The sequence below is a fragment of the Pituophis catenifer genome, unplaced genomic scaffold (genome assembly GCF_029215685.1).
Source record: "Pituophis catenifer annectens isolate HBS135680 unplaced genomic scaffold, rPitCat1.0.hap2 SCAF_6, whole genome shotgun sequence".
Taxonomy (NCBI): Eukaryota; Metazoa; Chordata; class Lepidosauria; order Squamata; family Colubridae; genus Pituophis; species Pituophis catenifer.
Genome location: NW_027256886.1, coordinates 59,524,995 through 59,548,387, shown reverse-complemented (window position 1 = coordinate 59,548,387; position 23,393 = coordinate 59,524,995). Strand labels below are relative to the sequence as shown.

General features: G+C 36.0%; 1 protein-coding gene across 1 annotated transcript; it reads right to left on the bottom strand.

Moving 5' to 3' along the window:
* Positions 1-14,510: 14,510 nt before the first annotated feature.
* On the bottom strand, positions 14,511-22,832 carry NPS (neuropeptide S). The gene is made up of 3 exons (XM_070946292.1): positions 22,813-22,832; positions 21,060-21,141; positions 14,511-14,723 (listed from the first exon to the last, which is right to left on the bottom strand). The coding sequence occupies exons 1-3, from the start codon at positions 22,830-22,832 to the stop codon at positions 14,511-14,513; spliced, it is 315 nt and encodes a 104-aa protein (XP_070802393.1).
* Between the last annotated feature and the right edge of the window lie 561 nt (positions 22,833-23,393).

The following is a 23,393-nucleotide window of genomic DNA, read 5'->3' as shown; positions in this document are numbered from 1 at the left end:
TGTTGACTCTGTAAACTGCTTAGAGAGGGCTGTAAAAGCACTGTGAAGTCTAAGTTCACACCCCAGCTATAGAGGAAGAGTGCCAAATATTGGGGGATAAACTGAAGAGACTACCATATGGCTTTTATATTTACTTGAAAGCATACCAGAAGGATGTTGGAGATCAATACAAAACACTTTTCCTTAAAATTGCTTCCTGAACCAACAGTGGTGGCTTTACTTCAACTTGTAGAAGCTACTAGAACTGTCGGCCACATAATCGCCAGGGCCCCTCTATAATTCTGTATTCATTGCTATGAGGTTGTAATAAGCAGAAACCTAGAGTGAAATAGTTTCTGGAGTATTTGGCTTGAGGTAACAAGGGATTTTTAACATGGCTTTTAAAAAGTATAATTTAAATCTGGCTTCCTGAGAGGAAGGGGCAAATGACCTCTTTGTTACACTTTATGCAACCGTTCCCACTCTTCATCAGTTTGGTATATAGAAATCAGACTTTTTAGTCTTTTGCTATTGTATAACTCCCACTGCAATTTTTTGTTGCACTCCAGGATAACCTGTAGATTATTAAACACCCTGAAGAAAATGAATGCTTAGGGAAATAGAAAGTCAGTGCATGTTTGCACAGTTCCTGAATATGGTGATTATATATTCAAAGCCCCATATTGCTTACTTGATGGATTCAGCATTTTCAATTTCAGCTTCGTTGTAAGATCTGGAGAGAACACTGCCAACTGGTTGTACTGGGCTTTTCTTGAAGCCCAATTACAATATAGATACCATTGTTCTTAAGTGTCTTTTTTTATTATTTCAAGCCCTACTTATTTAAGACTCTTTACTTGGAGGTCAGAAACAGGTTAATAACTCTGGCAATCTGCTGACCTCATTCTTCTTGTGAAAATGCAGCTAGTGGATTCAAGAGTGTCTCATCTGGGGATGACTTTGAAACGGCAGCACATGCAATTAACACCCCATGAAGCTTGATGACTATAATTCCCCTCTTAGCATTGCATTTTCATCTAAAGCTGTCTTTCTCCACTTCGGCAAAGATTGTATGAATTTCATACAATGACTGTGTGTGTGTGTATGTCAGTCAGTCCCACTAGGTAGTTCAGACCAGGAAATCAACTCTACACTGACAACAACAAGGCCTGAACTACCTTTACTGAGATTGGTTATAATATCAGAAACTTGCAAGCCTGATTACATTTTACCTGCTCGCCCCATTTTCTGAACCCCAGTGTATTAGGAAGGCGTGTATTTGAGCCATTTCTAAATATTACCTTGTTTCTCATGTTTTAAAAATGGTTTTAGTTCCCTTTGTCGAGGTAACAGTTCTTGCACATTTCTGTCAAGGTCCTCTTCCTCTCTGAAGAACAAGCCATCAAAGCATATTGCAATCCCAAATCACACTTCAGTGGGTCTTATTCTGGAATTAGCTAATTCTAGATGGTATCCAACTATTTCTCTTAAAAGAGATTTCTCTTTTACGGAACATATCAAGAAGGAAATTTTCTCTGTTTTATAAATAAAATCAATGTGTTATTCTTGGCATATCTTTAAGGCATTTATTTGGGGATCTATCATTGTTATTTTATTTATTTATTTATTTATCAAATTTATATAGCTGCCCATCTCCCAAAAAGTAACTCTGGGCAGAATACAACAAAACATTAAAAATAATAAATACATAAAACAATTATTGTTAAAATGTAAAGCAGACATTATTTTAAAAATTAAAACTAGAAGAAAATAATTATCAGCCAAGTGATGAAGCCATTGTAAGATTTCACCCAATCCCCTGGAAACCAAGGCCTTGTCAGAAAGCCAGGTTTTGAGGGACGTCCTGAACTTCAGCAGAGATGGAGCTAGCCGCACTACATGAAGGAAAGCGGAGAAGAAGAATAAGATAGATTGTCAGCTTCCAAGCTGCCATAAGGACGGAGAGGAGAGGCTTGAACTTTCACCTACTTAATTCACCTGAAGAACTGTCTCCATGGAGATGGGATGGGGGGGGACATTCCTGTGAACTGACGGAGATGGGATGAGAAGAGTGACTTGGAAGATGGCCAATGAGACGCAGAGAATTGGGAACCGGAAAGAGAAGTTTTGGGGGGGTCAAAGTTCAGTGCTAACTGAGCATTGAGTCGGGGTCAGTTTGTTATGCTCAATAAAGAGAAAAATTTCCTCAAAGATCGGGCATTTGGAAATTCATTTATTTGGAGATAACAACGAAGCTTGACATAGATATCATGACAGAGAGGGCCCATATCCTGGGGCACACCAAGTGTAGCTCTCTAGCAGATGGGACCGGATGGGCTGATGTTATTGGGGAGACCCCCTCAGATAGCATAATGAAAATTATCATGCCACGAAGGGCTTTAAAGATTAAAACCAGCCCCTATAATTAGACTCATAAGCAAATTGGCAACCAATGCAGCTTGTGGAACAGAGGTATAATATGTGCCATTCTGGAAGCACACATTACTGCTTGCATTACTGCATTCTGTATCAGTTGAAGCTTTCAGATACTTTCAAGGACAGCCCCATGTAGAACATATTATAATTAGTCCAAACAGAAGATATCTAGGGCATGAGTGACTGATCTAGAAACAAGCATAACTGGTGCACAACACAAAGCTATTCAACATGCAGATGTTAAAAAGAAAGAGCATCGAACCACATAAGCACCTCATAAGGAACTATCATCTCAGCAAAAGGAGATTTAGAGATTTTAATCTTAGTTGGAAAAAAAGGTTAACAACTTACTTTTGTCTTATGCTAGAAAACCCACAAAAGAATCATATTAAATATTTATAATAACTAAGGTTAAATCTGGTCTGCTACATTCAGGACTATTGGGAATCAACAGAGGGACCTGAAAGGTTTTTGGTTCACTAGTTGAAATAACAAAAACCACAAATTTTTATATTTGGAATTCAAGCCAGCAACATTCAGTTATGTACTAAAACTGTTACCAGTTTTATGATTTTATATTCAATTATATAAATAGGAGATACCTCTAACTAAAGAACAAAGTATTAATTCCTTTGGAAATATAATGGAAGGATATCTGAGCAAGAGGGGGGAAACTGGCATAAGAAATAAGAAGAGAAACATAGTTCCCTTCCATTGGAGGGAAACCCTAAACTTGATGGATTTCCTGTTGAATGGTGTAGAACAATGTTTCTCAATCTTGGTGATTTTAAAATGGGTAGACTTCAACTCCCAGAATTCTGGGAGTTGAAGTCCACTCATCTTAAAGTCGTCAAGGTTGAGAAACACTGGTATAGAACTTTATGGAATGCATTGGCACCTATATTGTTAGAGGTTTACTACCAATAATATAATTGTTCTGTATGTAATTCATCATTTTATGAGATGTTAATTATAGTAATATTAAAGCATCACCAGATGTTCAATTTGCAGAATTGTTATATATCTTTCTTTAACATAGGTGCTAAAACATTAACTGCAATACCAGCCAAGAGACTACCAAAAGTAATACTGGGAATAAATCACCCATCTCAGTCTGCATTTATAAAAAAATAGACAAGTATCTGATAATATTGTTTGATGATTAATATTTTGGTCAATGCACCAGATAAATTAGACTTGGCTATTTAATCTCATTGGATGCTGAAAAGGTCTTTGGTTTCTTTTTGCATTTGTGAAATATGGTCCAAGAAGATATGGGTTTTCATCATCTTTTGTCCTTTGGATTACAATTTAATATCTTTACCCTATGGCTATAAACATCACAAAGGGATTTTTTTCCTCCAACCAATCAGGTTATCTTGTGGAATGTTCAATGTTCCGCTTTCTCCATTGTGTTGGTGCAAACCACTTGGAAAATTTATTTCATTTATCTGAACTATTTATATTCCTTGAAAAAGCTCAAAGCAATTTCCTGCTCCAGACAGAACAATCCAGAAATGATTACTATTAGAAATGGAAGGATCATCCTATTCTGTGTTTTTGAATGAGTTTAGTCAGGTCATTTTTATGTATTTTCCCATAACATATATTTTTGTGGGGTTCTTGGTGCTCTCGGAGCATGGTTGTTTTCTTACAGATGTTTCACTATCAAACTAGTAACATTACTAACATTGATGATGTTACCTTATTTGATAATGAAACATCTGAAAGACTACAACCAAGCTAAGAGGGTATCAAGGATCCCGCAGTTCAATCCTGAGCTATAAATATTCTCTTCTGTTGGTACATATATTTTTGTATGCATAGTCCTTCAAGAGAAGCACATTGGTTTCTAACTTTTGTACTGATAAATGTGTACTTTGAAAAATAACTCATTTCAATCTGTATTTTAATTTCAGTAAATTAAGTTATTCAAGGAATAAACTGTTCAATCTGATCCAGAGTAAATAGTGTATAGAAAAAGAGAACACCCTTAATTTATATTTAACAAATTCAGATAAATCTAGCAAATGTCAGAAATGTTTTGGGAATTCTGAGATGAGGTTATTGTTGAAGAACTGATGTGATATTAGAAAAGATTCTTTTAATATCATGCCATATCCTTTAAAAACAGTTAGCAAGATATCCCTCTGGTGCATCGTCAGGAAAGAAGACTGAAACCCACAATGCAAGAGCCATTTTTTATAAGAACCTATTGCATAATGCAAAATGCAGCTCTATAAAAGACCTCAAGGAAAACATAATTTATCAAGCAAAGATTCTGCCGTCAGAACATTCCAAGAATGAGGATAAATAATTTCCGATCAGAAACTGTCAGATCTGAGCAACTGAACTGTGTCTTTAAAATCTTCTCACATATGTCAATGGAGCAGATAAATAATTCTGCAGCAAAAAAGAAAAAGAAAAAGAAAAAAAGGAAACTACAATTCAACACTGCAGATAAAGCGGTTGGAATATTTCTTTTCATGCTAAAATGAATTCACTCCCTGCATCAATATATCAGTGAAATTAATTGCTCCGCAGCAAGATCTAATCATGTCAAGTGATGTATTTCTCCCCATCATAAAAGTCTGCAGATTTTTGTGTTTCTTTGAATACAAAAGTAGGCTCTTTCTGAAGAAGTGTAATCTATAGAAGCAAGAAAGAAAACTGAAGGAGCTCAGGGGGAAATGTTCAAGCAAGGGAAGAGAAGAAGCTATCTTCTTGCTAGTTGCAGAATTTAATCCCATAAAGACATTGTTCCATATGTTTGCAGAGTTTAATCCCATAAAGCTATACTGGTTGTGGAGTTTAATCCCATAAGGCCATTGTCCATTGATCGGCACTGTGCTCTGGAAAGCAATACAATATTTGAAAACTGTTCTCTGAGGGAAAGCGATAACAGCCTGTACTGTATTACACCCTTCCTTTCCTTCTGACATCTTAGTGAAGATAAATGCAGTTCATTTCCCAAGTATAGTATATAAATAACACTTTAATTACTGATCATAAGTTGTGATTTGCAGGGTTGCGATATCCTAATGTCTAAACTGCTGTAATACATTGTAAGGCAAGAGAATGGAGCAATCTATTCTTAAGGAAGCTACTTTAAGCCTACCTACAACTTTCTGTGCATCTTTGGCTTTGAATAACGCCATATACAAAGATCTAACAATAGTATGTCGAGTCAGCATTTTGTGGTGGAAAGGCCCATTTTGCAGCCGTGTATTTTTTTTTAAAAAAGGAAAACTTAAAAAAGGGACACAAATGCAAAAATGAAAAAGAACTCATAAGTCCCTAAGTATGCTTAACACTATTTAAAAATGAATGAGCAATTACCATGTTGCAATATTTTCAGGATCAGACTCAATAAAGATAATAGAAGTTAGAGATTTAAATATATCTCTTTTTATTCATAATAGGCATTCTATATTCGCTGAATATTCAAGATAGAAGCAAGGAAAATGGGGAGGATGGCTCCTTTTATATACAAGGGGCGGAGCCAGGAATGGGAGTGGTAAATTATGAATACATTAAAGCTCAAGTAATAAGTTAACCCCTGATGTTCCATATATACATTATTTACACATTAGAGAATAAGGCATTTACATCTGACAAATCCCCCTCTAAATGCCGGTTCGTTATACAACACCAGTTACATTCAGATTCAGGACAATATAATACATATAATTTAGAAGTTAAATATTTGTGTTGTTTAGAAGGTAAGGGTTTTGTTAATATGTCAGCTAATTGTTCAGAAGTATCACAATGTATTGCTTTGATGAATCCGTCTTGAGATAGTTGTCTCACGTGCTTAAATTTTATATCAATATGCCTGGACCTTTGTCCAATTGCATCGGATCTAGAAATTTCAATGGCCGCTTTATTGTCTTCATGCATAATAAATGGTAAAGTAGGTTTCTTCCAAACATCTGTGATCAAATCATTGAACCATACAAGGTTATTTGCAGCTTTAGACAAGCAAACATATTCTGCTTCTGTGGTAGAGGTGGCTACCAGTTCTTGTTTACCAGTATACCAGTAAACTGGACAATTGTTCAATAGAAAAACGTAACCAGAGGTACTCTTTCTGCATGATGTATCACCAGCCCAATCTGCATCAGCATAACAAGTAATTTTTGGTTCTTTGTCATTATTGGGTTCCAATATTAAACAAAAATCTAATGTACTTTTCAGATATCTTAAAATTCTTTTGACAGCTTCCCAATGATACAAGGTTGGTTTGCTAACATATCTTGACAATAAATTGAGAGGTAATGCAATATCTGGCCTAGTCCAATTAGATATATAAAGGAGTGAACCTATAACTGATCTGTAAAATGTGTTGTCTTTAAACTCAGGGGAAGATTCATCATTGTTTCTAAGAAAATCAGTTTGCATAGGTGTGTCACATGTTTTGGCATTATTTAAGTTACATTTGTTTAGGAGTTCAATGATTTTATCTTTCTGAGTAAGTTTGAATCCCCTTTTTGTTTTGTTAATTTGTACACCAAGGTATTTATTCACTCTACCTAGTGATTTCAATGAGAAGTGTTCGTTTAACTTATTTACAAAGATTTCCCTGCTCTCTTTATGCTTTCCAATATATAAAATATCATCCACATAAATTAATACAAATTCAATATGATCATTACTCTTTTTTACAAAGAAACAGTTATCAGCAGTGGTGGCGTTGAAATCCATGGTCTTTAGTACTTTTACCAAACAATCGTACCATCTTTTGCCAGATTGCTTCAATCCGTACAGACTCTTATTTAGTAACCAAATTTCGTTCTTATTAGTGTATTGACTGTGTGGTGCTCTTACATATATTTCCTTATCTAATTTTGCATGTAAGTATGCAGTCTGTATGTCATATTGAAACACGTCTAGATTGAGTGCAGATGCTACTACAAGAGCTGTTTTGACACTCTCTGTTCTCACTGTGGGTGAATATGTGTCAGTATAGTCTTCTGGATATTTTTGTGCATAACCTTGTGCAACTAGTCTGGCCTTGTATAAGGTATTACCTCCTTCTAAATTCTTGATTTTATAAATCCACCTGGTACCTATAATTGTTTTATCCTTAGGTGCGATCGCAGGTGTGAATACATTTAATCCTTGTAAACTTTTCATTTCTTTTTCCATAGCTAGTTCCCATTTTTCTCTTTCTTCACGGGGAAGTTTCAATACTTCCTCATATGTATTAGGTGTTATTTGTTCTCCATCCATATGCATAATATAATCTTTGTATTTATTTGGTATTTGGTTTCTATTATTTCTAATATTTCTTTCAGGTTTGCTATGGTTGTCATGCAAATATCTGGCTTCCTTTTTTGTTAATGTGTCTGTCTTTATTTTATGCTGACTATTTGTCCAAGTTTTGGTTTTGTTCTTACTTTTGTTAATATTTTGATTTTCTGTTGTTCCTTCCTCGCAAGATATATTATCTTTGCTTTTATTAGGAAAAATTTCATTAAGGTGCAACTTAGACCAATTGGCCTGCTCATGAAACACAGCTGTTCTGGATACTATAAATTTGTTATTATTATCGATGAATCTGTACCCTTTGGTTCCAGTTTCGTATCCCATGAATCTTAATCTCCTGGATACGTTTTCTCCCTTTCTCCTCAATTGTTTAGGTATGTGCACGTCTGCAGTAACTCCAAATATGTGCATGTGTGCTAATTTAGGTTTTCTATTGTACATCACCTCATATGGTGTCTTATTCACAATACTGGACCATGTTCTATTTTGAGTGTAATTTGAATAATGTAAGGCTTCTGACCAAAATTGTTTGCCTAAACCAGCATCCTCTAATGTGCATCTAATCATGGTTTGTAGTGTGGAGTTCTTTCTCTCTGCAATCCCATTTTGAAAGGCAGAAAATGGATTGGACGTGAAATGTAGCATCCCTCTATCCTTTAACCATTGGGAGAATTCTTTAGACATGAATTCACATCCCCTATCTGTCATAATTTGTTTTATTCTGATATTATGTTGTGTTTCTATGCGTTTGTAGAATTCCTTAAATTTCTGAAAGGTTTCATCCTTGTGCTTTAATGTGTAAACAAAACCATAGCGACTGTAATCATCCACTATTGTTAGGAAGTAACGTTTTCTATAGGTAATTGATGGAGTTAATGGACCAACTAAGTCCATATGTACCAAATCAAAAATATTGTTAGTTGATCTGTTAGATTTTTTTGGTCTAGGACTGGTTTTTAGTTTGGTGGATTTACATACTGAGCATTCTAAATAATTTTCACAATTTTTTATTTTTACACCTTCTGCGTGTTCAGTCATTTTTTGTACTACAGGAAAGCTTGCATGTCCTAACTTCCTATGTAAGATATGAGCACACTCATCATGAATTGGTTTACCTATTTTTGGTTTCTTCTCATTGTGTGTATTTTTGTTATCATGAGTTATTTTACATTCATCATTGTCACTGTTACTGACATTTTCATCATCTGCTTCAATACAATCTTCCATATTTGAATCAATGTTATGTAACCATCTTTCTTTGGTTATCAGATAGGGTAGACCCCCTTTTATCATCACAGTGCCTACATTTGTTTTGTTCTTTTCTATAGTTGCTTTCCCCTTTGAGAAAACTATATTGATGTCAGATTCTCTGCTTAGTTTTATAGCACTTAGTATGTTGTGAGGTATTTCTGGGATTAATAATACCCCCTCTATTTTCCCTAAACCAGGCAAGGTCACATTTCCTCTGCCTAATACTTGAACCTTTTCTTGATTAGCTACCTTTATCACAAACTTATCTTCTGTAAATGAAGATAATATACTTTTGTTATTAGTGGTGTGATTTGTTGCACCAGAATCAATAAGCCAATTATTGTTCTCATCTTGTTGTGTTTTGGTGCTGTCTTGTTTATTTAGCCCATTTAGTGACCCAGATTTTCTCTCTTTTGAATTTTCTCTACCCCCTCTACTTTCTCTGTAGTTTGGTGGACTTCTATATTTGTGTCTATCTGTGGAAGATTGTCTGTAATTGTATTTGTTCCTATATTCTGGCCTATGTCTCTCCCTTGGGACTTTGGGACAGTCTCTTCTACTGTGTTCCCTGGATCCACAATTGTGGCATCTAAAGGCCTCATTATATTTATCTTGAAAGACTACTTTCCTAAAAGATTTGTGTTCTGTTTGGTTACTGGAACGATTTTTTCTTGAATTGTCTTCTGCTATCAATTTGTTAGATAGACTTTCTATTGATAAATATCCCAAATTAATGGTATCTAAGTGTGACATAAAGCTATCCCATGATGGATCAAGTGAATTGATAATAACACTTTTCATAGTTTGATCTGAAATCACTTCCCCCCTCAATTGCAGCTCAGCTCTTATTTTGTTTAGATTTATCAAATGTTCACTTATAGAAACCCCTGGTTTCACTCTAGAAGAAAAGAAATCCTTAGACATTCTTGTGGTTGTGGCTACGCTATCGCTGTGAAATAGATTAAACATGCATTGAATTATTTCTGATACAGTTAGGTTTGGTTTGATGCTATGATACATTGCAGGAGACACGCTAGAAATTATTATGAAAAATGCTCTATGATGTAAACAGTCTATTTTTAAAGTCCAAGGTCTTCTTGGAGGACTAGTTATAAAGAATAGTAAATTTTCTTTCATAAAAATAACCTGAAGCTGTTGGTACCACTCTTGTAAATTAATGCCATCAACTCTAAGTTTTGGGAAGTCACTGGGTAAGTTCCCCACATTATTTTGTCCATTACTTACAACCTGAGGCAGTCCGTGGTCTCTCAAGTGCAGGAAATTACAGAACGGCATTGGGATGCTTGTAACGAGTCTGCGCGGTTCTCTGGCCAGTTCAAGTCTTTCGGGGCCGTCTACGTAGTTTTGCACATGCGCGTTGCTCATTTCTTCTTTGGCGCCGTTGTGGAAGGTTCTCTCCATTTCAGCTCTCTCGATCCGCTCCTCTTCAGATGAGTCGGTCTCTGGCTCGGTTTTTGGGGCTTTGGTGATGGCGGCGGTTCTTCTCTTTCTCTTGTGTGTGCTGGCACTCGATTCTGTCTGCGGTGTAGGACGGAATCGGCATGGCTCTCTGGGCTCGGGTGTCGTCGTTTTCGAAGTCAGGATGGGAGCGTGCAGGTCTTGAGTTGTCGGTTTGATTGCTTGCTTCTTCGTTGATGTCTTAGAAATTTTCAATCTTGGCCCAAAAGCAGCAAAAAGTGTTTTCATTGCTGACTCTACTTGAGACTTTGTTAAATCGTCTTCACTTTCTGATTTTGGTTCATCTGAAGAGTTTGAGACTTCTTTTTCACTTTCTTCGTCTGATAGCGTTTTTCGCGCCAGAAATTTTGAACTGAGCGTTTTGATTGGCTCTGCTTCACTCTCTTTTGAAGTTCGTTGAAACCAAGATGGCTGCCGTTCAAAATTTCGCGCGGGGTCACATCTTTTCTTTTTTACAACTATTTTCTCAGTAGTCATTTCACTCACAGTTTTTTTGATCTTTGGGTTTTTCTTTAATGATGTTTTTCTCTCTCGCTGCTCCGCTGTTCCTCAGCATCTCCTGGAGGTCCGCGATGAGGCTTTCATCATTCTTTTGGCTTTTTAGTATTTTTAATATTTCTGACCTGAGTTCGTTATTTTCTATCTCGATTTCTTCCTGGTCGTTATTTTCACTCATCAGTTCTTCTTCTTCAGTGGTGTATTCTTCGGATTCTCTCGAAATCGCATTAGTGGATTCGTTGATCATCTCTTGATCAGTTTCTATTTCTTTGCTGTAGGCCCTGGTGTTGGGCCTATCTTTCTTGGACATTTTTAATTACTTATTGAGTCAATTAACCATCCTCTGCTACCAGCTTGTTGCAATATTTTCAGGATCAGACTCAATAAAGATAATAGAAGTTAGAGATTTAAATATATCTCTTTTTATTCATAATAGGCATTCTATATTCGCTGAATATTCAAGATAGAAGCAAGGAAAATGGGGAGGATGGCTCCTTTTATATACAAGGGGCGGAGCCAGGAATGGGAGTGGTAAATTATGAATACATTAAAGCTCAAGTAATAAGTTAACCCCTGATGTTCCATATATACATTATTTACACATTAGAGAATAAGGCATTTACATCTGACATACCAAGATCCTGCGAAAACATTCTCCTGAGGCCTTTAATCCTATAGATGTGCTGTGGGACAGTGGTGAAATCCAAAATTTTTTACTACCGGTTCTGTGAGTGTGGCTTGGTGGGTGTGGTGTGGCTTGGTGGGTATGGCAGAGATGGTGGGCATGCAAAATATCCATTCCCACCTCACTCCAGAGGAAGGATACTGCAATATATTCATTCCCACTGCACTCCAGGGAAAGGATACTGCAAAATCTCCATTCCCTCCCCACTCCTGGGGAAAGGATATTGCAAAATATCCATTCCCACCCCATTCTGGGGCCAGCCAGAAGTGGTATTTGCCAGTTCTTTGAACTACTCAAAATTTCCGCTACCGGTTCTCCGAACTGCTCAGAATTTCCGCTACCGATTCTTCAGAACCTGTCAGAACCTGATGGATTTCTTCCCTGCTGTGGAGACACTCACCCAATCCTCCCATTGCTCTGCTGATGTGCCTCCCGAATTTCCATTTCTTATTGCCTGTGCAGATATACACACACACACACACACACACACACTTAGAATATAATATAATATACATATATGTATTATACATAGAGATGCAGTCATACAGAGTCATATTAAATTAAATCTACACGAAGTTAAGTTTAATTTTATGTACCCAAAATTATAGCATCAAAATGCACATATAAGATAGCCCGGCAACCAAACTTAAAGTGCAAATTCCTTTCTTGCATTTCCTCTCAGCTGTTCCTCAAGGGTATTTGCTGATGCTTCTGTGACAGGCCTTTCTCAGTGGTAAAGTGGCTACAATAATTGCTTGATGGGCAGAATATCCTTGGCTTGAGACCTGGCAGGAAGGCGGGCACGAAACCTTTCTATCTCATGGGACTGGAAGAGAAGTGCATCAGCAGCTTTATTTAAAAACTAAAAAGAGCCAAAGGAAAAACAGTTAGCTCAGCTAAAGAAAAATATAATTTTAAGAAAAGTTTCTGCTGGGTTTGAACCAGGGAGAAAGCCATATAATAGAGAATCATCAGATTTTCTGGACAAAAGCTGAAAAATGATAGGTTTCATTTCCCAGTAGAGTAGCCAACCAAACCAGAAAGCTCAGCAGGCACATGGGACAGATATATAAGACTACTTTCATCTCTGAGCAGGAAGACATAGGCAGAGGTCACTCCAACTGTGGGCTCAAGGTGAGAAGAAGATAACTTCCAGCGATCCTGGTCTTTAGAAACATTGGGTGGTCCATACTCACAACCAGGCAACTTGGCAGTGCAGAGATGCCCTAGGTTGGGTGCCATATTCATGACCTGCCAAGTTCTGGTCCTGCCCAGCATGAAGTTGTAGAATATAACCCAAGTGGAACAGTTCATGTTTTCTATAAAATAAAGAGGACCGCCTGATGCCTTTAGAAGAGAGATGGCTTTACTAGAGCTAGTCTGTAAAAGAACACAGATTTCAAATGGCAGCAAAATAGCAGTCACTGCCAATATGAGCTCAGTAAATGGAAAACAAGGAGTGCAGTTTGCTAATATCCTCGATCTGTGCTCCCAAACCACGAAAGAGGAGAAAGTTTGGGAAAGCTGCCTCGCAGTAAGAACATATCTAAAGTGGAACAGATGTGCTCTGATGTTAAAAGAAGTTGGGGGGAAATCAGCAATCTCCTGTTTAACTTTAAAGTCTTGATTAAATGTTAGTTGGATAGCGGATTTATTTATTTATTCTTAGGCTGACCATTAAGCTTATAACTTTGAATCGATCTCTCATGCACATGCCTCAGACCTATTTGGATAATCAAATTACAGAAAACTGTATTTTCCTGCTATACTGACTTCAAGTGCACTAGAAACATACAAACTGTGGTCCTTTTGTTTTGTCACAACCCTTCCCCCCCCCAAAAAAAATGTCCAGAAACACATACTCTGTCTTTATACATATAAAACATTGATGGATTATACCGATTCTTTTATTGTATTCCAAACAAATGAATGTTATTTTTCAGTGTCCACATATTTTTCCAATAACATTTCATATTTTTTTTACATTTAAAATAAGTATTGTAATTATTCCATATTTTTTGTATCAAAGAGTGCCACATCAAATAAATGCTTTCATAACATCTCTATGCAAGCATGCTGAGTTTGTGATATCATTTCTCTAAGGAAATGGCCATAAGGTAAAAGTCACACTAATAACGTATTTCAGCAGATGACCTTTCCTTGCTGACAAAATCTACAATGTTTATGAAGTTTACAGCTATGAAGTTTATACTGCCAAAAAAAAAAAACCCTTAAGAAAAAAAATAGAATCATTTCTATTCTACAACAGAATGTTTGTAAATAAAAATAAAAACTTATTTGTTAAAATTCATAAGTTTCATGAAATACTTTTGAGGGCACATCTACTACGTGTATCAGTGTTCTAACTGAATGGTCCCCAACCATTTTATTCCATATTACTATAGTAAACTTAGTTTTCAGAAACTCACTTTCTTCACTTTGTTTTTTCTATCCTACAGTATATAGATCCATTTATGGTTGGACTAGAATTGGGAAAAACTATGTTCAGCCTGGCAATCATAAACTTCACTGTAGTCCCTATATTATCTTTCAGCACAAACAACTTTGTAGGACTTTTGCAGAAATGAAATTAGAGGATCAGATAAAGTTTATCTCATCTTGAGATCCTGAAGGCCTCAATTTTGGGGTAAATATAAAATTTATAACAGGCGGAATTAAGCTGAAAATCACTTTTACATAAATGCAAAATTGTACAATATTCTAACTTAGAAATGTTTTGAATGACCACATTTGTTTCATTTGGCTTCCACCGTTTCAAGTAAACATCTGCTTTCATTATGAACAAACTGATACATTTGTTTTATTGGATTCATTCATGCACCACAAACAATTTTAAGCACATCCATTTTAACTTTATAGATTCTGCTTTGTGAATATTTCTTTAGGCAGCTGTTTATGACTTGGCTCTTCGAAAGGATATTTTTTTAATTCCTGATCCAACTCCGTTTCGAAAAGATCTTTTAATATCAGAATTCTCCAGAAAGGAACTGAACAAAGCTAGTTCTTCAGATCCATCCATCTTGGCTAGGCAGCCATTCAGAAGCAGCAGGAAAAGGCAATCAGATTTCCTGGGCAGCTGGCAATTCATATAAAGGGGATTATTCCTCTGAAGATTAAAAAATAGATGAGAAAATAAGTTACCAATTTATATGTGTAGGACAGCCATACTCACATGCATAGGCATAGATAAACCTATTTAGGCTGTCAAAGGTATGGATGAATCTGTATTACCACTTGAGCAGGGATACTGAGTGTTGAGTTTTAATATCTGGCGATGCTAGCACAGTTTTTTTTTCCTGGAATGACTGCATATATTGCAGATTGTAATATAATAATATTGTAAGCAAATGGTGCTCTGTTGTTTGGATTTCCTTGAAAACAGTTGCGGGACAGGAATGGGGAATGCGAGTAATAATCTAGCAATAATCTTCTTGCCAAGAACATCAGCTTCACATAGCTACAGCTTTTGAATACAGAACAGGCACTTTCTGTGTGGATCTTTCCACTCTGTCTTTGGGATTTCAGAAAACTCAGGACATATGTATTATTTGTGCACATGCTGTACAACTTCCTGTGATTCAAAACTAGAAATTTATACCCTTTCTTACACACATAGACCTATCTATATCTGCCTAACAGTTTATTATTTCATTTGAGGCCCAAGAGTTTTGAAGGAAAAGCCAACCATTGCCTTCATGTCCAATCGCCGTATTTGGACTTCTCCTTGGAAGTCAAAAAACTAAGAGATACTAAGATAAAAAGTAATTCTTCCTGGAAGGATGGCTCTTGATTTCAGGGATAGGCAGGCAAATTGCAATTTCTTGTGCCTCTTTTGAAGTCATATGAGCAACACCAGGAAGATGAGTGTACTAGCCTTTTAATTTCCTAAGGACAAAAGTTGCATGGCATTGGGACATTGAGTGTATAGTTGCAGTGGGGGCTACTGAGAATGCAGTGCAAGCAAGAAGGAAGAAAAAAGAATGTTTAATGAGATCCTGGAAACAGATTGTTTGTTCTCAAGGGTTGCCCAAGAACTGGCCAGAGTATTTCCAATGCAACTCAGAAATATATACAGTATTGAACGAACAGATGGAAGTACTCACATTTCCCTCCCCATGGGGGAAAAAAGGATAAAAGAGAAGATATATTTTGCATACAGAATCAGCCAAGATTAGTCAAAATTTGGACAAAAATGATACTGCAACATTGTGATGAGGCAAACTCTGTTACTTTTATTACATGCACGAGATACCCCAACACATCTATAAAAATGCAGGATTGCTTTTGTCACCAGCAGTCTGCGGAACATGTGGTTGTATATGACAACTTCTTGTGCGCATAAAATCTTTTTCAATTGGCATCCGTCATATAGTTTGAAATGTAATATGAGGAAGATCACAATCAGGTATATCTGAGCCTGAAAGACAAAGTCCAATGTTTCTTCTTCTTATCATTCTTGATGTTTATACAAATGTTGGACCAGGCAACTTCTCAAACAGGAGACTAAATAAAGGAATATCCTTTGTAAAACAGGACACATGGCCATTCAAGCACCTTCAATGTTAATGCTGCAAACGACTAGGATAGTTGTACTCATCATGCTTAGAGATTAGGAGGCTTTACTTACTTACTTACTTACTTATTTACTTACTTGCTCATCTCACTGTCAGGCAATTCTAGGCAGCTTACAACAGTATAAAAACACAATATAAAATGATAAGAATATTTTTAAAAAATTAAAACCTTTAGGATTAAAAATTAAAACATTAATATTAATAAGATTAGGTAAATGGGACTATTATAAAACTGTAACAGTTTATAGATCATCTCCTCCTAATCTATTATCTTCAAAGTGGGATGCCCTTATCAGGGCTACATCTCAGTTGGTAGAACCAGGTTTAACTCTGTCATACAATGAAGAATTTTTAACTTAAAAGTATAAATTTTGCCCAAAGCATATTCATGGGTTCTTCATTGCTGAAGCATTTGGGTCAAACACCTTACTTTGCTTTCAGTGATTTATAATGGGCAGAAGATAAGTAATGCAAATAATTGTGAATCTCTACAGGTATAAGTAATTTAAAACTTTAAAAGTATTGGAGTGTATGGGAAGAATATAATCATGAATTCATTTAATGCTTTTTATTTTTGCAAGGATATCCGGAAATAATGTTGTTTGATCATGAATTCATATGCTGGTTAAAAGAAATATGCTGGTTTAGCTCAACAGACAGAAGCACTGTAATTTAACACCAGCTGTCTGCAATTAAAGTAAGATCAAATCTCGCCAGGCTCAAGGTTGGCTCAGCCTTCCATCCTTTCTAAGGTAGGTAAATTGAGGACCCAATTTGTGGGGGCAATAAGCTGACTTTGTATAAATATACAAAAGTATGAAGGCTATTGCTTAACGCACTGTAAGCCGCCCTGAGTCTCCGGAGAAGGGCGGCATATAAATCATTTTTTTTAAAAAAAAAAGAGGGATAATTCTTCCAAATAGAAGACTTTTAAATAAAATTTAATTTCAAAAGTTATATCATGTGAATAGCCAGTACATTTTATTAATTAAAATATAATGTTCTTTTATGTTTCTAAATTTCTTTTTCTATTTCAGTTTTCAATCTTTTTTATAAACTTGAATTAACCTTAAACAGTCACTCATGTCCTAATAACCTTAGGGTTTGATTATTGCAATGTCTCAATGTGGGGCTACTTTTGAAGACCATCCAGAAGCTTCAATTGGTCCAGAATGCATCACAGTTTATGCATTGATGAGAATGCCTTGGTATGCCCATGGGACACTTCTGCTGCACTGGTTGCCAATTTGCTTTGGGTACCATTCCAGGTACTAGTTATGACATATAAACCCCTATATGTCTAGGGCCTGGTTTTTTGAGGGATCACGTATTTCCCATGATGTCTGCCTGGTTGTCTTGAGCTGATAGGATTAGTACGTTCCAGGTTCCTTCAGTTAAACAGTGTCATCTATGATGTCCAGGGAACATCTACCCTGTTGGCCTTCTGGAAGGCCATAAAGACCTGACTGTCCTCTCAGGCTTGCCTGTCTGGAGCACATCTACTGGATATGAGGTAGTGAAATGTTTGCTGAGTTTGCTTGCTCCTTTCCCCCTTTCTCTTCTGTTCTTTTTGTGGCTCGTTTGTTGCTACTTGTTAATTTTTTTCCCCAAATCATCTAGACTTGTGAGCTGCCCAAATTGAATTCAATAAGTAAATAAATTTCCATAAGATGAAACAAATGAGTTTCTTTTCAAGTATAACAAATTAAGTTAAGATATGTGGTCTATGTCAAAATAATTCTTGGAAGACCCCATTTTAAAACCATTTCCTCCTGATTAGCCGAAAGGAAATGCTGTTGTTCTGGAAATGAAAGATTTCTGATTGTGAGTGTTTGCAAGAGTTCCCACCTGGGAAGATGAAATCCATCACAAACCCAATTCAATTGGGAGCCTGCAGCCTTTCATCCTAGTAATTAGATTTTAAGATAGCATCGTAAAATCAGCATAAATACACAGACAGACTGGAGGTTTAGCAGTAGTTTGCCCTTCATTTTGTTTTCTAAATGTCCCATTTTGAACTCTCAAGAAAAAATACTTCTGTTGTTGCTAAATGCTCCAGCAGTATAATATTTAAGCATTGTCATTTCCATGTGTCTAGACACTATTTTCTATTTTATTATTGGTCAACTAGGATTTTGCTTGAGGAAATTGTCCCTAACTAATTGCTTGTTTCTTCCTAAATTTATTTCATTATTTTATGAAATAATGTTTTTATTGTTTAGCCTGGACCCATTGCTATCATCCCTGGGCTGTAAAATGCCATGAAATGGCAGCAGTCTTGCCCCTTCTTCCACAATAAACAGATCATCTACATTTTTTAAGGTATGGTGTGGTAGCACTATTTAGAGAAAGTGAAATACTGTACAATATCAGTTTTTTGTTTATCTATCTACAATATCTATCTATCTATTTATCTATCTATCTATCTATCTATCTATCTATCTATCTATCTATCTATCTATTTAATAACTTTATCTTTATTTATATTATATTCCATTGCCATTGGGATTAATAGAGTAGAGTAGAGTAGAGTAGAGTAGAGTAGAGTAGAATAGAATACAATAGAATACAATAGAATACAATAGAACAGAACAGAATAGAGTAGAATATTTTATTGTCACTTTGAATGCAAACTAATTGGCATACATTACAATGAAATTACATTGCATACAGCTCTCAAAGGGTCTCCACCTCTAATATAAACATAAACATGACAATATAAATGAATGAATAAATAAATAAATACAACATTATGTATATTGTCTTATATTTGACACTTAAAGCTTATTTTTACAGGAACATCTTTTGCTCTGATCCTGATTCTTTTTCATGCACATGTCATTATGCCATTGACAGTTTTCCAACATGTGAATGAAAACAGCAATCAACATCATTTCTAGCTTTATCCTTTGGATAAAGGAGCCTTTCCCTGTATCTCCAGGAGATGCCAAGGATTAAATCTAATTTCTAGGGATTTGGTCTCACTGTTGCTCTGGAACTTTTACATACAAACCAATTTCTGTAAATGATTTGAGTTATAAGCTTTCTTTTCTGTGATGCCATGTCTTAAACATGACTTCATCTCAAAGGATGAAAATATTTAGCAGAAAACAGCAATGCAAAATTCAATCTTTGTTGCATGTGTAATTAGATTCTCTATAAAATGAGTGATCAACCTCCCTAAAGAAACTATTTTGTTATAATAGTATACATGCCCGGAGACAGCAAGGAACTCTAGATTAAATTTTATAGTAATGGGAAATGAAGAAACAACCAGAACTTGATTATCATAAAAATATGTTCTAATTGGAAGTTCCAAAGTATTTATGACCATCCTGAATAATGTTTATGCTTTTTAGTGATGATTTCTTTTCATTCATGGATAATTTCCTTATTTCACTCTGTATCCAAAGAAACACACTGTGTTTCAGATAAATTGTATCTGCTGCATGAGGACTAGACCTAATAAACAAATTTCTAGGGATTTGGTCTCACTGTTGCTCTGCTCGTTATCTACATTACAGATGAAAAGCTGTTATAATATTTGAATTGTGCTAAATAACAACTATTTGAAAAATTAATGCATGGAACCTCCAATTTTCGTGCATTAAAATCATGCTTAAGTATACCTCATGTCACTATGCACAACTCATGTATAAAAGGGTTTTGATCATACAGTTGCAACTACCATCTTGACATTTTTTAATCAATGCACCTGTCCCATGGTTGTCCCTGGAAATATACTGGTGTCATCCACTGAAAACAAGGCTGCATCATGAAAATTGTAAACATTTTCTTGTTGACAATTGGCAGGAAGTGTGAGAAAAACTTGATATGGTTCAAAGGTAGTGATTGGAACATCCCATGTATTTTTCTGACAATTGGCAAAATCGCATAATTTAGATTTCATTATACTGAAAATCAGCACTCTGCGACTGAAACCTGTTATAAAACCAGCTGTACCGGTGTCAATCTGAAGCAAGTAGGAAGGCTTTGATACTGAATAAGTCTATGAATTTTAAACAATTGAAAGCAAATGAATATAATGTTTATATTTTCTGAAAATCATGGCCGTATATAATAATTTGAATCCATTTGGGAAAGAACTAGAAATGTTATACTAATTATTATTTTAATTTTAAATCCACCAATGCAGACTCGTAAGATTAGCAAATAATACCCAATGATGTGCTGTGTTCCCAATATCATTTGATCATTTATATTGGCATCAACATATCTTCATACAGTAATTCATTTTTGAAAACTCATCATATATTCAATATGTGTAGATTCCTTTTTTTCAGGAATTTGATCTGCCACCCAACTAATTAGAACATTTCAACATTTTTATTGGAACCTAATATTAATAGTTTAGTTTGATTTTATAGTTTTAAATGTACACATATCATATATGTGCATATTTAAATATTATAGTTTGATTTTATAGTTTTAAATGTACACATACAGTATATATGAGAAGAAGCTTTGTTGAAAAAGTATTGATTTAAATTAAATAGGGTTGCAAAAGTTAGATGTACCAAAAAAGTAAAAAGAAACAGTAGTAAAGCAAATATATAGTACTAAATATCTTAATTCCCAGTTTCATGCTTCAGTCACTAGAACAGCATACTTCAGATAAAGTAACTATTATCTACATTGATGGAAATCAATAAGTGCAAGATTAGTACAATTTTTACAGCAATGCAAAAAAAAAAGCTTAATAAAGCAAGGTACATGTAAAGATGTATTACGAGTTACATAAAGAGGATTAATACATTTGATAATACTGGAATTTAAAGTAGCTTGACATGATGGTTTTAAAAGTAATAATACACTGCATCTCTAACCACAGAAATTTTCTTACTTACCATAGATGCAACAATTGGATAGCAGCCATTCATATTAATTGTCGAGAGCCAGATAATTAATACAGCATATAGCCTGAAGAGACTATAAGAAAACATGTATTATATTAATTTATTTATCAGTGATTCATGTAGAATGCTAATTTTCCAAAGATGGAAAACACCTATAACTGAGCATGGTTTTTCTTTTATTCTGTTTTATGATACTTCCACGTGGAAAGAAAAATTGACAATTGCACAGCCACATTCCTTATCTTTATCACCAGTCATTTCCTTAACTATCATTTTATACTAAGACTTTGGAAACAAAAATGTCACAGAATCACATTTATATGCGACTAATTGGCCACAGGTTGGCCTTTATTCTTGCTAAGTGGAAAGATGGCAAGGATGCAACTTCATGACCAGCATGGAGTCACCAAGTGATTAAACTGACAACATTTTTATGAAGAGGCCTTTAAAATCATTCACCTCTGGCCAGTAACTTTGTGTGACCCAAATTGTCAGAAATCTTTTCAACTCAAATAACTTGCATGCATTCACCACAAATGTTACGTTACTTCTACCTATTATATAAACTGTACCATCTGAAAGAAAAATAATATTCCTAGTTAATCCATTTAATGGGCAGAGCAAGCAATTTTAAAAGAGTTTTATTTCACGGAATTTTGTTTTGTTTCATACAATTCCAGCTTACTTGATAGAAAAAAGCTACTATATATTTCCAATATGTGGTCGGATGAATGGGATTCATGAAGGGAATTCAGTAAGATCAAACACTAGTACAGCGTTCGTACAAAATGTGAGTTGTGGTTTCCTGGAATAACCCAATAGATTGGATTCACAGAATACATTGGACCTTCACCTAACCAGCCTGATTGAGTTTTGCATAACACAAAGCAGCCAATTACAGATAGCAGATTGTGCAAACTCTAGCCAGGTGTCCATGTTAAAAAATCTATCATCAATTTGGTGGTTACTTTCCATAGTGGAGTTTTGTATTGGCTTTAAAAATTGTATTTGTCACTGTTGGCTGATTGTAAAACCCTTATAGACTTTTTGCATGAAACAGAAAAAAATATATTTAACACCTGTGGTCTTGATGATTAGGAAAAAAAAATGGATAATAGAAAAAAATGAAGTTTTTTGTAGTGTCATCATAAGCTAAGAGATAACTTTGTAATCATTCATATATTTGCTGCAAAAGAAATCAGAATTTTTTTCTTTTTCTTTTTATCTTTTCTTTTTGCAACTTATCTCTCTCTCTCTCTCTCTCTCTTTGTCCTTTCTATTCTGTGCTATTTTGTGTTAACTTTTATGTTCTTTTAAAAACTTTTAATAAACTTTATAACAAAACCGATTTATCTGCTCCAAAAATGGTTGCTGAGGCATTTTCAAACTGCATTTATCAGGTCATGTGGAAATGCTCTCAGACGGTTGGGATTCTGCTGGATGTTTCTTCCTCTGAGTTACAGGGTGATGGAAAAGCTGTGACCTTGGCTCAGAAGGGCCTGAATACAAAAATGGACTGATTCCCCCCCCCCCCCACTACCCCCGGAGTCTTCTGCTGCATCCTGAATGAGTCCACAATGGGACTCTCGCTGTGAACAATGAGAGGGATGTTTTTAAAAAGCCAGGAAAGGCGTTCAATGCTATTCTATCAGACACTTTTGCCTGCTAGGTGATTGTTATCTATTGTCATACCAACTGAAAAAAAATTGCTCTGATGCCACCTAATGGCCATCTAGATTTTTACAGCTCAGCTACGATAGCCATAGTATCGAATTGTTGCAGCATTAGCTTTTTGGAGAGTGGATTTGTGCCTGCTTTTTGAAAAAACTCATACTTTCCACTACCATTCCCATCAATCAGAATAGAGCTGGAAGGGACCTTAGAGATCTTTTAGTCCAACCCTCTGCTCAAGCAGGAGAGCCTATACCCGTGATGGCGAACCTATGACACGAGTGCCACAGGTGGCACACGGAGTCATATTGGTGGGCACGCAAGTGTTGCCCTAGCTCAGCTCCACCACGCATGTGCATGTTGGCCAGCTGATTTTTGGGCCTTCTGAGTCCACCGGAAGTCAGCAAATGGGCTGTTTCCGGCCTCTGGAGGGCCTCCAGGGGAGTGTGGGGAAGGCTGTTTTCTCTCTCCCCAGGCTCCTAGAAAGCCTCTGGAGCCTGGGGAGGGCGAAAAACGGGCCTACCGGGCCCACCGTGCCATCACATGCCAAAACGGGGGGACCATGGGGGGATCACGCATGCTTGCGCAGGGGGGGCAGGGTGCATAGAATTATGGGTGTGGCACGCACGTGCGTGACCACCCCGTACTCCCCCC

Coding starts and splice junctions, on each gene's coding strand:
- NPS (XM_070946292.1), bottom strand. CDS start 22,832: ATGGCTATCGTAGCTGAGCT. Junction 21,142..22,812: donor ATGGCTATCGTAGCTGAGCT/GTAAAAATCTAG, acceptor GTTTTCTTATAG/TCTCTTCAGGCTATATGCTG. Junction 14,724..21,059: donor ATCCAATTGTTGCATCTATG/GTAAGTAAGAAA, acceptor TTTAATCTTCAG/AGGAATAATCCCCTTTATAT.